This window comes from Salmo salar, unplaced genomic scaffold, assembly GCF_905237065.1.
Source record: "Salmo salar unplaced genomic scaffold, Ssal_v3.1, whole genome shotgun sequence".
NCBI classification, from domain to species: domain Eukaryota; kingdom Metazoa; phylum Chordata; class Actinopteri; order Salmoniformes; family Salmonidae; genus Salmo; species Salmo salar.
In genome coordinates this window covers 178,838-193,163 of record NW_025548358.1, presented here as the reverse complement: position 1 = coordinate 193,163, position 14,326 = coordinate 178,838, and the positions used below count along the sequence as shown (strand labels likewise).

The window sequence follows — 14,326 nt, the reverse complement described above, 5'->3', positions numbered from 1 at the left end:
TCAATCAACTTTGTTTCTCACCTGGAGTGAAGAATATGAGAGACAATATAGGTGTGTTTTAGTGAGAAAATAGTAAGATTACTGTCTCTCTCTTTTCTTTTCTCAGAGCCTGATGATGTGAGGCTGGTGGGAGGAGGCAGTCGCTATGCTGGTGGAGTGGAGCGGTACGACCAGGGAGAGTGGAAGATTGTGGGAGCTGAAGACTGGGACCAGGAGGATGTAGCTGCAGTAGTGTGTAGACAGCTGGGTTGTGGCTCCACTGTTTCAGTTCTACCTGGAAACACCACTGGAGTGTATGGAGTTTCCTGTTATGGGTCAGAGTCTGCGCTGAGGGAGTGTTCCAGAACGTCTGGTCGCCTTTCTGGATTCACAGTGATCTGCTCAGGTAATTACAAGGTACACTACATGGCCAAAAGTATGTGGGCAGTGGTGGATTTGGCTATTTCAGCACAGCTGTTGCTGACAGGTATATTAAATCAAGCACACAGCGGTACAATCTCCATAGATTGGCAGTAGAATGGCCTTACTGAAGAGCTCAGTGACTTTCAACGTGGCGCATCGAGGAGGAACAGCGATTCAGCCGCAAAATGGAAGGCCACACAAGCACATGGAACAGAACCAGCAAGTGCTGAAGCGCGTAGAGCGTAAGAATCATGTGTCCTCTTTTGAAAAACTCACTACAGATACCCACATTCTTTTGGCCTTGTATTATATCTCCTTCCTGGACTCACAGGGATCTGCTCAGGAAATATCAAGATATTATAATTATATTGAACTGATTTCCTTCATTCATACAACTTCCTCTGCACCTCTCATAATGACTGTTTAGCTTTTCAGTCTGCTTTGCAAAATAGATCACTCAGTCAAATAGGAATCAAATACAACTTAAATATCCCAGAATGCTTTTGTATTTGAGTGTTATCTCAGTGAACGTCTCTACTCAATACCACTGTTACATGTCATGTTATTGTCATATCTACAGTAAATGAGGCAAGTAGATAAGTAGCTACGTTTTATGTTCCCTCATAACTTCTCCTCTGAGAGTGAGTTCCTCTCACCGTCACAGGTAACTGAACCTGGGGTGAGACATTCTCACTAATCTGCTAGAGAACCAGTACGGATTTGAATATAACTTTTGTATGACTGAAGCCTTTAGTGAGAGGTCTAACGCTTTAATAGTTAATCATTTCTGCCCTCTGAATTCATATTCATTATATAAATAGGCTTGTTAAATTTTGTCTGGCTTGCCATTACAAATCAAATGGAATATTATTTTCTCATTTAATTTAAAAAACAGGTCGCCACGTGTAGGCAAGACCATAAGCAAATAGGTAAACTGGGATATGACTAATGAGTTAATCAGGGTAAACTGGGATATGACTAAAGAGTTAATCAGGGTAAACTGGGATATGACTAAAGAGTTAATCAGGGTAAACTGGGATATGACTGAAGAGTTCATCAGGGTAAACTGGGATATGACTAAAGAGTTAATCAGGGTGATTTTTCCACAAATATACAGGTCGTTTCCTTTCCATGGTAGCAAGATCTTATCTATTTTTGCTAAATATCTATTAAAATGTATTAGAGTGAGTTCATTTGTTTCTTTCTGGATATGTATACCGAGTATGTCAACATCACCCTCAGACCATTTTATTGGTAAACTACACGGTAATGTAAAAGTTGTATTCTTATCATCATTTGGTTGTAATCCAGAGAGGTTATAAAAAGTATCTAGATCCTCTATGATGATGTGGAGGGATCCAAAATGTGGATTTAAAGGAACATGAATCATCTGTGTACAATGACACCTTTGTTTTTAAGCCCTGGATTTCTAACCCCTTGATATTTTTATTGGATCTGGTTTTAATAGCTAACATTTTGATGGCCACAATAAATAGATTTGCCGATATTGGACAACCTTGTTTTACTCCTCCTGACAGTTTAATAATACTTTCTGAGAAGTAGCCATTATTTACTATTTTACACCTAGGGTTACCATACATAACTTTAACCTGTTGTATAAGTATTCTCCAAAATGTAAATATTCCAGGCATTTATATATAAATTCCAGTCGTACTTTATCAAAAGCCTTTTCAAAGTCAGCTATGAATCCCAGGCCTGGTTTCCCAGATTCTTCATAGCTTTCTATTGTTTCCAGTACTTGTCTTATATTATCTCCAATGTATCGTCCATGAAAAAAACCTGTCTGATTAGGATGAATAATATCCGACAAAACCTTTTTAATTCTCTGCGCTACACATTTTGCTAGAATCTTTTTCCATCACAGCACTGAAGTGTAAGAGGCCTCCAATTTTTTAAATGGACTGGATCTTTATATTTACCACTTGGATCCTGTTTCAGTAATAATGAAATCAGACCTTCTTGTTGCGTGTCTGATAATCTACCATTTATATAGGAGTGGTTAAAACATGCTAATAACGGTCCTCTGAGTAGATCTAAAAAGGTTTGTTATAACCTCCACTGGTATGGCCTCCAGCCCTGGAGTTTTCCTGGACTTAAAGGCTTTATATGTATCAAGAAGTTCCTCCTCTGTACTTTGGCCTTCATTAAATTATTTTTGGTAGGATTCTATGGTGAAGCTTTTTATAATATGTTACACTGGATCTTTCTTGAATAAGTTCCTCCATTTCTTTTTGTTTTTCCTCTTAACTTACTCTGAGCCTCTACGGGACAGTTCTTATTGCTACCTAACTGTACTGTTAGTCCTGCCATTTTCTTTGTTAATATGGACTATTTTGACCTAAATTGCTTTTGTTTTAGAGATTACTGAATTGCATTGCCTCTGAAGGCACATTTAAAAGTGTCCCATACAATAAGGGGATCTGCTGTACCTATGTTATGTCTGAAAAAGTAGGTTATAAATGATTCTGTTCTAGTTAAAAACAAGTTATCATCCAATAGGCTTTGATAAAATTTCCAATATCCTCACCCACGTGGAAATTCTGTAAGAGTAATATATATGCCAATATATGTCCCCTATCAACACTATTTTATCTTTTGGTGCCAGAGAGAACGACATAAGAAAGTAGTAAAGACGACTAGCTTGATTAAGTCTCCTCCATGTATATCTCACTAGGTCAGGATATTAAACCTCCTCCATGTGTATCTCACTAGGGCAGGATATTAAACCTCCTCCATGTATATCTCACTAGGTCAGGATATTAAACCTCCTCCATGTATATCTCACTAGGTCAGGGTATTAAACTTCCTCCATGTATATCTTACTAGGTCAGGATATTAAACCTCCTCCGTGTATATCTCACTAGGTCAGGATATTAAACCTCCTCCATGTATATCTCACTAGGTCAGGATATTAAACCTCCTCCATGTATATCTCACTAGGTCAGGATAATAAACCTCCATGTATATCTCACTAGGTCAGGATATTAAACCTCCTCCATGTATATCTCACTAGGTCAGGATATTAAACCTCCTCCATGTATATCTCACTAGGTCAGGATATTAAACCTCCTCCATGTATATCTCACTAGGTCAGGATAATAAACCTCCATGTATATCTCACTAGGTCAGGATATTAAACCTCCTCCATGTATATCTCACTAGGTCAGGATATTAAACCTCCTCCATGTATATCTCACTAGGTCAGGATATTAAACCTCCTCCATGTATATCTCACTAGGTCAGGATATTAAACCTCCTCCATGTATATCTCACTAGGTCAGGATATTAAACCTCCTCCATGTGTATCTCACTAGGTCAGGATATTAAACCTCCTCCATGTATATCTCACTAGGTCAGGATATTAAACCTCCTCCATGTATATCTCACTAGGTCAGGATATTAAACCTCCATATATCCTCTAGTTCCAATATATAGTTTGTAGTGTGATTTCCTTTAGTGAATGAGGGTGATAGTTTGTAGTGTGATTTCCTTTAGTGAATGAGGGTGATAGTTTGTAGTGTGATTTCCTTTAGTGAATGAGGGTGATAGTTTGTAGTGTGATTTCCTTTAGTGAATGAGGGTGATAGTTTGTAGTGTGATTTCCTTTAGTGAATGAGGGTGATAGTTTGTAGTGTGATTTCCTTTAGTGAATGAGGGTGATAGTTTGCAGTGTGATTTCCTTTAGTGAATGAGTGTGATAGTTTGCAGTGTGATTTCCTTTACTGAATGAGGGTGATAGTTTGTAGTGTGATTTCCTTTAGTGAATGAGGGTAATAGTTTGCAGTGTGATTTCCTTTAGTGAATGAGGGTGATAGTTTGCAGTGTGATTTCCTTTAGTGAATGAGTGTGATAGTTTGCAGTGTGATTTCCTTTAGTGAATGAGGGTGATAGTTTGTAGTGTGATTTCCTTTAGTGAATGAGGGTAATAGTTTGCAGTGTGATTTCCTTTAGTGAATGAGGGTGATAGTTTGCAGTGTGATTTCCTTTAGTGAATGAGTGTGATAGTTTGCAGTGTGATTTCCTTAACGTTCCATAGAGATATTTAAAACCGGATTATAATCTGACACCATAATAATAGAGTCTTGTGTTGCTTGTACGGTTGATAAATGATTCTATATATTTTCAAAGAAGCCTGGATCATCATTATTTGGACTATATAGGTTACAGTTTCTCAGTCGCTTTGGTGCATTTTTCACATCATCCCTAACATGTGCAAAATAATAAGTGCATTTCTCAGAACAATTTGTACAAACTGCAATATACAATAGATGTGTTTCTAAAGCTAGTCAGTCACTAAAAATCCTTAGTACATCTCTCAAAAGTAAATATTCATGCCAATGATCATGTCAGTGTCATCAGAATGATAAGTCATTGAGTCATTGTTCACGAACAAGGTCGTCAAAATGTTTAGGCATGTTGTCAATGGAACTGTGTACTTTGACAGTATTACCTGATGTAAACTTAGGCTACAGTTTGGATGACAGTTACTGTATTGAAAATGCACAAGGCTGCACTTCTATGGCATATATCAATTTCAACCGTACTATTTACATATTACTGTATGTGGGTTATTGATTGAAAGAGACTGGACAACCCAAGGGGCACAAAGGGAAAAAAAACGAAATTAGAAAGAAACACTTTGCCCGCAGCGCTGTTCTAGTGCTGTCTCTACACATCCAGACGTTCCTGTCTGTCGGCCCACATATTCTCATCCACATCACACCGGATATTTTACCTTCCAATGCAACGTGGAAAGAATCTTTTGGAATGCCTTATCCATCCTCTGCAGGCGTCTACTGTGATGTCCTCACATGCTGCATCCATTGCAGCCAGCAGGGTCATCTGTGTGTGTGGCTGACGATCGTACACCTTCCACCTCTATGCTGAAAAGAACTCCTCAATTGGGTTAAGGAATGGTGAATAAGGTGGGAGGAATTCTATGAGCGTCCTCGGGTGGGTCACAAACCATTGCCTTATGATGTTTGATCGATGGAAACTCACATTATCACAAATGACCACATACTTTGGCAAATCCTGTCTAAACAGACCCCTCTCATCATCAGGGATGAGAGCCCTGTAGAGAGTCTCTAAAAAGTTGAGTAGATGCTGGGTGTTGTATGGCCCTATAAGGGGGATATGGGTTAGGACACCATGCTCCGAAATAGCAGCACACATGGTGATATTTCCTCTCCGTTGGCCTGGCAAATCCACAGTAGCTCTGTTACCGATGATATTCCGACCCCGCCTTCTGCATCTGGTCAGGTTGAAGCCAGCCTCATCCACGTAGACAAAGTTGTGAGAGGGTTCACTTGATTCCAACTCCATTATACGCTATATCCCAGAACACACAGTTGAATTTGTTTTGGTAAGGAAGAGTGACATAAAATGTACATATATTGCATGTTCCTTCCACAGCAATGGAAATGTGTGCAGTTTATGCTTACTGTACTATGTATCACTATAAAATGTTGCTGTAAAGTAGTTACATAGATATATGTTTTACCTGTACATACTGGTACCGTAGCTCCTTAACTCTGTCCTCATTCCTTTGGAATGGTACACGGTACAGCTGTTTCATACTCGTCTGGTTTCTATGCAGCACCCGGTCGATGGTTGAGATGCTAACCGTATGGATGTTTTCAAAGACATCGTTGTCTTCTATAATGGTCCTTTGTATTTCCCTGAGTCTCATGGCATTGTTTGCTTGGCTGTTGACCCTGTTCGTTTCCTGGTCCATCCATTATTGGAAAATTGCAACTCTGTGTTGTGGTCTGTCTATATATGCTTGCCAATTGATTCTTCATGAGATGCACCTTTGAGCAATTTAGACAACTGGTTGATTGTTGGTTGAACTAACACTTTACATTCCTTCATGAGTGAGGGTCAATTTCACCTGCACCATTCATCAATTCACGTTTTTGTACAAAAGGTCTAATAGAAATGTGTAAAACTATGCTTGACAGTTTATGACAAATAGTTCAACAATTGTGCATGTAATGGCTTATGCAAGGAACTAATGCCTAGATGTTTTGAGGGGTAAGACTATTCAACAGAGAACCATCTACTATATTTTGATCAACATGACATGAGTAATTGAAAATGTGGAAAAAAGCTGACACTTGTACATTATCAATTGCAATATGTACAAAAGCAATTGCAATTTGTTCAAAGGAATAAGAAATTGCTTTAATGATGTGCACAAGTGACTAGATGATTTGGAATTTGTACAAGTAGTATCAAGAATGGCACTTTTGATCTAAGAAATGCACCAAAGCGACTGAGAAAACTGTAATAAGCCCTGTTGTTTATGTCCCAATAACATATAAAAAATGATCCATCTACCTTCATCCATCTACCAAAATGACTGTAAATTAATATCACCTCTTTGGAATTTCTTTGCCTATGGGAGAAATATATTTCACCCCCCCAGTCCTTTTCCCACGCAACTTCATCTTAAACGGTTGAATGAGTTTCCTGTAAATAATAGATGTTATATTCCTTCTCTTTCAACCAGGTAAATACAGATCGTCTTTTCTTATTATCAGCTAAGCCATTACAATTATAACTGGCTATACTTATTTCACCATTTACCATAATGAGACACAACTTTCAATTATATTTATCAAAATATGTTTGTAAACTCACTGTTAAAAAGTACCATAGTGATTGAGTGTTCATATAGCTGTACCATGATATTTGCATTGCTACTAAGTAACCCTCCAATTGTTCTCCACTATTCCATCCTCTAAAGCCCCTCCCCATCCCAAGTAGGGTTGTCATCCCAGTGACCGGCAGACCCCCCCGTCCCCCCGGATCCCAGGGCCCCTGAGAGACTGGGACCCATCCTTTGAAAAGACCCCACTGTGAAACACACAGAACAGAAGCAGATCAGCAGACAAAAGCATTTCCATCACCCTCACATCGATTAGCATTATTCTACAGCTATAAAAAATATATATAAATAAAATGTCCTGCTTATCTTAATTTCCATAATTAACAAATAATATGCGTAATAATGTAGGCAGTTCCTGCCATGTTATGTTGTCAGTAATATATAGATAATGATGTTATTGATTATAAATGTTATGCTATTGATTATGATGTAGATTGTTCTGTTGTTAGTAGTATATAGATAATGATGTTATTGATTATAAATGTTATGCTATTGATTATGATGTAGATTGTTATGTTGTTAGTAGAATATAGATAATGATGTTATTGATTATAAATGTTATGATATTGATTATGATGTAGATTATTGTTATGATGTTGTTAGTAGAATATAGATAATGATGTTATTGATTATAAATGTTGTAATATTGATTATGATGCAGATTGTTATGATGTTAGTAGTATATAGAACATGATGCTATTCTCTTATGATCTGTGTGTTACAGAGAAAGTATAGTATTTAGTGCAGGTCTGATATACATTAGATTGTGTGGATATGTTCCAGATAAAGACCTGTTGTTCTCTAAACTGCCATGTAATCAACTGAATGCTTTTAATAAACTCCCAGGCTGTCAGTCTTGTGTGATTTCCCCTCCAGTTTTTTATTTCCCAGTGGTCAAGGAGTTATTGATCATTAATGATTCCCTCAGTGACACCAGACATCAGCTCAGCCCAGAGGTCCAGCTCAGCACCTTGACCCTTAGTGACCTCTCGACAGACAGACAGACAGACAGACAGACAGACAGACAGACAGACAGACATGACTCCCATTGTTACAACACTACACACACACACACTGCCATTGTTACAACACTACACACACACACACACTGCCATTGTTACAACACTACACACACACACACTGCCATTGTTACAACACTACACACACACACACACACACACTGCCATTGTTACAACACTACACACACACACACCCATTGTTACAACACTACACACACAAACACACCCATTGTTACAACACTACACACACACACACACACACACACTCCCATTGATACAACACTACACACACACACACTCCCATTGTTACAACACTACACACACACACTCCCATTGATACAACACTACACACACACACACACACACACAGACATTGTTACAACACTACACACACACACACACATACACACACACACTCCCATTGTTACAACACTACACACACACACACACTCCCATTGTTACAACACTACACACACACACACACACACTCCCATTGTTACAACACTACACACACACACACACACACTCCCATTGTTACAACACTACACACACACACACACACTGCCATTGTTACAACACTCCACACACACACACACACACACTCCCATTGTTACACCACTACACACACACACACACACACACACACACTCCCATTGTTACAACACTACACACACACACTCTGCCATTGTTACAACACTACACACACACACTCCCATTGTTACAACACTACACACACACACACACCCTCCCATTTTTACAACACTACAAACAAAGAATACAGAATACATGTTAGGAATATACTGTATATACTAGACCTATATAGTGCACCACCAGAACCCTGTGAGGCCTGGTCAAAAGTAGTGCACTACAATGGGCCCAGCGTCTTCCGGGTTTGGCCGGTGTAGGCCGTCATTGTAAATAAGATTTTGTTCTTAACTGACTCGCCTACTTAAATAAAGGTTAAATAAAATACAATTAAATGGAAATAGGGTTCCATTTGTGACATATTTTGTCTTCCTGTCATACAGTTAAATGGCCACTAGATGTCAGTGTTCAGCCAGTCTGGACCAGGGTGGCAGCAGAGAACTAACACTGATGAACCAGGCCTATGATGTAAAACAGTCCTTTATCAAGGTTATGATCCATTCATATCTAGTTCTGTATTCATGAAGAGTTTCAGAGTAGGAGTGCTGATCTAGGACCAGTTCAGTCTGTTAGATCATAATGAATAAGAGAGGAGGGCTGATCTAGGACCAGTTCAGTCTGTTAGATCATAATGAATAAGAGAGGAGGGCTGATCTAGGACCAGTTCAGTCTGTTAGATCATAATGAATAAGAGAGGAGGGCTGATCTAGGACCAGTTTAGTCTGGTAGATCATAATGAATAAGAGAGGAGTGCTGATCTAGGACCAGTTCAGTCTGTTAGATCATAATGAATAAGAGAGGAGTGCTGATCTAGGACCAGTTCAGTCTGTTAGATCATAATGAATAACAGAGGAGTGCTGATCTAGGACCAGTTCAGTCTGTTAGATCATTATGAATAAAGAGAGGAGTGCTGATCTAGGACCAGTTCAGTCTGTTAGATCATTATGAATAAGAGAGGAGTGCTGATCTAACTTCAGTCTGTGCTGATCTAGGACCAGTTCAGTCTGTTAGATCATAATGAATAAGATGCATTGACAGGGGAGGGAACTGACCCCAGATCAGCACTCTGATGCTTGTTGAACACAGGGCACTGACTCTATATCAGTGGAGGAAACTTCTCCCTATTTCATACTGAAAGTTATGTGATGCTCAATGTGAGTTGTTCATTGAATGCAGATTTTTACATCTTAATAGATGCCATTTAACAGACACTTCAGCCAAAGCAACTAAGAGTCATGCATTTTACCTTCAGGTTGGTATCAGGAACTGAACCCACAATCCTGGCATTGTAAGCACCATGCAGTACCATCTGAGATACAGAGAACCAGCTATACACTGTTACACAATACACACATTAGTTTATACCATCTGAGATACAGAGAACCAGCTATACACTGTTACACAATACACACATTAGTTTATACCATCTGAGATACAGAGAACCAGCTATACACTGTTACACAATACACACATTAGTTTATACCATCTGAGATACAGAGAACCAGCTATACGCTGTTACACAATACACACATTAGTTTATACCATCTGAGATACAGAGAACCAGCTATACACTGTTACACAATACACACATTAGTTTATACCATCTGAGATACAGAGAACCAGCTATAAACTGTTACACAATACACACATTAGTTTATACCATCTGAGATACAGAGAACCAGCTATACACTGTTACACAATACACACATTAGTTTTACCATCTGAGATACAGAGAACCAGCTATAAACTGTTACACAATACACACATTAGTTTATACCATCTGAGATACAGAGAACCAGCTATACACTGTTACACAATACACACATTAGTTTTACCATCTGAGATACAGAGAACCAGCTATACACTGTTACACAATACACACATTAGTTTATACCATCTGAGATACAGAGAACCAGCTATACACTGTTACACAATACACACATTAGTTTATACCATCTGAGATACAGAGAACCAGCTATACACTGTTACACAATACACACATTAGTTTATACCATCTGAGATACAGAGAACCAGCTATACACTGTTACACAATACACACATTAGTTTACCATCTGAGATACAGAGAACCAGCTATACACTGTTACACAATACACACATTAGTTTATACCATCTGAGATACAGAGAACCAGCTATACACTGTTACACAATACACACATTAGTTTATACCATCTGAGATACAGAGAACCAGCTATACACTGTTACACAATACACACATTAGTTTATACCATCTGAGATACAGAGAACCAGCTATAAACTGTTACACAATACACACATTAGTTTATACCATCTGAGATACAGAGAACCAGCTATAAACTGTTACACAATACACACATTAGTTTATACCATCTGAGATACAGAGAACCAGCTATACACTGTTACACAATACACACATTAGTTTATACCATCTGAGATACAGAGAACCAGCTATACACTGTTACACAATACACACATTAGTTTATACCATCTGAGATACAGAGAACCAGCTATACACTGTTACACAATACACACATTAGTTTATACCATCTGAGATACAGAGAACCAGCTATACACTGTTACACAATACACACATTAGTTTATACCATCTGAGATACAGAGAACCAGCTATACACTGTTACACAATACACACATTAGTTTATACCATCTGAGATACAGAGAACCAGCTATACACTGTTACACAATACACACATTAGTTTATACCATCTGAGATACAGAGAACCAGCTATACACTGTTACACAATACACACATTAGTTTATACCATCTGAGATACAGAGAACCAGCTATACACTGTTACACAATACACACATTAGTTTATACCATCTGAGATACAGAGAACCAGCTATACACTGTTACACAATACACACATTAGTTTATACCATCTGAGATACAGAGAACCAGCTATAAACTGTTACACAATACACACATTAGTTTATACCATCTGAGATACAGAGAACCAGCTATACACTGTTACACAATACACACATTAGTTTATACCATCTGAGATACAGAGAACCAGCTATACACTGTTACACAATACACACATTAGTTTATACCATCTGAGATACAGAGAACCAGCTATACACTGTTACACAATACACACATTAGTTTATACCATCTGAGATACAGAGAACCAGCTATAAACTGTTACACAATACACACATTAGTTTATACCATCTGAGATACAGAGAACCAGCTATACACTGTTACACAATACACACATTAGTTTATACCATCTGAGATACAGAGAACCAGCTATACACTGTTACACAATACACACATTAGTTTATACCATCTGAGATACAGAGAACCAGCTATACACTGTTACACAATACACACATTAGTTTATACCATCTGAGATACAGAGAACCAGCTATACACTGTTACACAATACACACATTAGTTTATACCATCTGAGATACAGAGAACCAGCTATAAACTGTTACACAATACACACATTAGTTTATACCATCTGAGATACAGAGAACCAGCTATACACTGTTACACAATACACACATTAGTTTATACCATCTGAGATACAGAGAACCAGCTATAAACTGTTACACAATACACACATTAGTTTATACCATCTGAGATACAGAGAACCAGCTATAAACTGTTACACAATACACACATTAGTTTATACCATCTGAGATACAGAGAACCAGCTATACACTGTTACACAATACACACATTAGTTTATACCATCTGAGATACAGAGAACCAGCTATAAACTGTTACACAATACACACATTAGTTTATACCATCTGAGATACAGAGAACCAGCTATACACTGTTACACAATACACACATTAGTTTATACCATCTGAGATACAGAGAACCAGCTATAAACTGTTACACAATACACACATTAGTTTATACCATCTGAGATACAGAGAACCAGCTATACACTGTTACACAATACACACATTAGTTTATACCATCTGAGATACAGAGAACCAGCTATAAACTGTTACACAATACACACATTAGTTTATACCATCTGAGATACAGAGAACCAGCTATAAACTGTTACACAATACACACATTAGTTTTACCATCTGAGATACAGAGAACCAGCTATAAACTGTTACACAATACACACATTAGTTTATACCATCTGAGATACAGAGAACCAGCTATAAACTGTTACACAATACACACATTAGTTTATACCATCTGAGATACAGAGAACCAGCTATACACTGTTACACAATACACACATTAGTTTTACCATCTGAGATACAGAGAACCAGCTATAAACTGTTACACAATACACACATTAGTTTTACCATCTGAGATACAGAGAACCAGCTATAAACTGTTACACAATACACACATTAGTTTATACCATCTGAGATACAGAGAACCAGCTATAAACTGTTACACAATACACACATTAGTTTATACCATCTGAGATACAGAGAACCAGCTATAAACTGTTACACAATACACACATTAGTTTATACCATCTGAGATACAGAGAACCAGCTATACACTGTTACACAATACACACATTAGTTTTACCATCTGAGATACAGAGAACCAGCTATAAACTGTTACACAATACACACATTAGTTTATACCATCTGAGATACAGAGAACCAGCTATAAACTGTTACACAATACACACATTAGTTTATACCATCTGAGATACAGAGAACCAGCTATAAACTGTTACACAATACACACATTAGTTTATACCATCTGAGATACAGAGAACCAGCTATAAACTGTTACACAATACACACATTAGTTTATACCATCTGAGATACAGAGAACCAGCTATAAACTGTTACACAATACACACATTAGTTTTACCATCTGAGATACAGAGAACCAGCTATAAACTGTTACACAATACACACATTAGTTTTACCATCTGAGATACAGAGAACCAGCTATAAACTGTTACACAATACACACATTAGTTTTACCATCTGAGATACAGAGAACCAGCTATAAACTGTTACACAATACACACATTAGTTTATACCATCTGAGATACAGAGAACCAGCTATAAACTGTTACACAATACACACATTAGTTTATACCATCTGAGATACAGAGAACCAGCTATAAACTGTTACACAATACACACATTAGTTTATACCATCTGAGATACAGAGAACCAGCTATAAACTGTTACACAATACACACATTAGTTTTACCATCTGAGATACAGAGAACCAGCTATAAACTGTTACACAATACACACATTAGTTTATACCATCTGAGATACAGAGAACCAGCTATAAACTGTTACACAATACACACATTAGTTTTACCATCTGAGATACAGAGAACCAGCTATAAACTGTTACACAATACACACATTAGTTTTACCATCTGAGATACAGAGAACCAGCTATACACTGTTACACAATACACACATTAGTTTATACCATCTGAGATACAGAGAACCAGCTATAAACTGTTACACAATACACACATTCGTTTTACCATCTGAGATACAGAGAACCAGCTATAAACTGTTACACAATACACACATTAGTTTTACCATCTGAGATACAGAGAACCAGCTATAC

General features: G+C 37.7%; 1 protein-coding gene across 2 annotated transcripts in view; it reads left to right on the top strand.

Moving 5' to 3' along the window:
* LOC123732929 (scavenger receptor cysteine-rich type 1 protein M130) overlaps window positions 1-7,949 on the top strand; it is a 137,460-nt gene extending 129,511 nt beyond the window's left edge. For both annotated transcript variants that reach the window (XM_045712247.1, XM_045712249.1), the window contains exons 7-8: window positions 107-385; window positions 7,175-7,949. In XM_045712247.1, the coding sequence (XP_045568203.1) occupies window positions 107-385; window positions 7,175-7,194 (299 nt within the window). In that variant the 3' untranslated portion in view covers window positions 7,195-7,949. The remainder of the gene's footprint in view (window positions 1-106; window positions 386-7,174) is intronic.
* The last annotated feature ends 6,377 nt before the right edge of the window (window positions 7,950-14,326 follow it).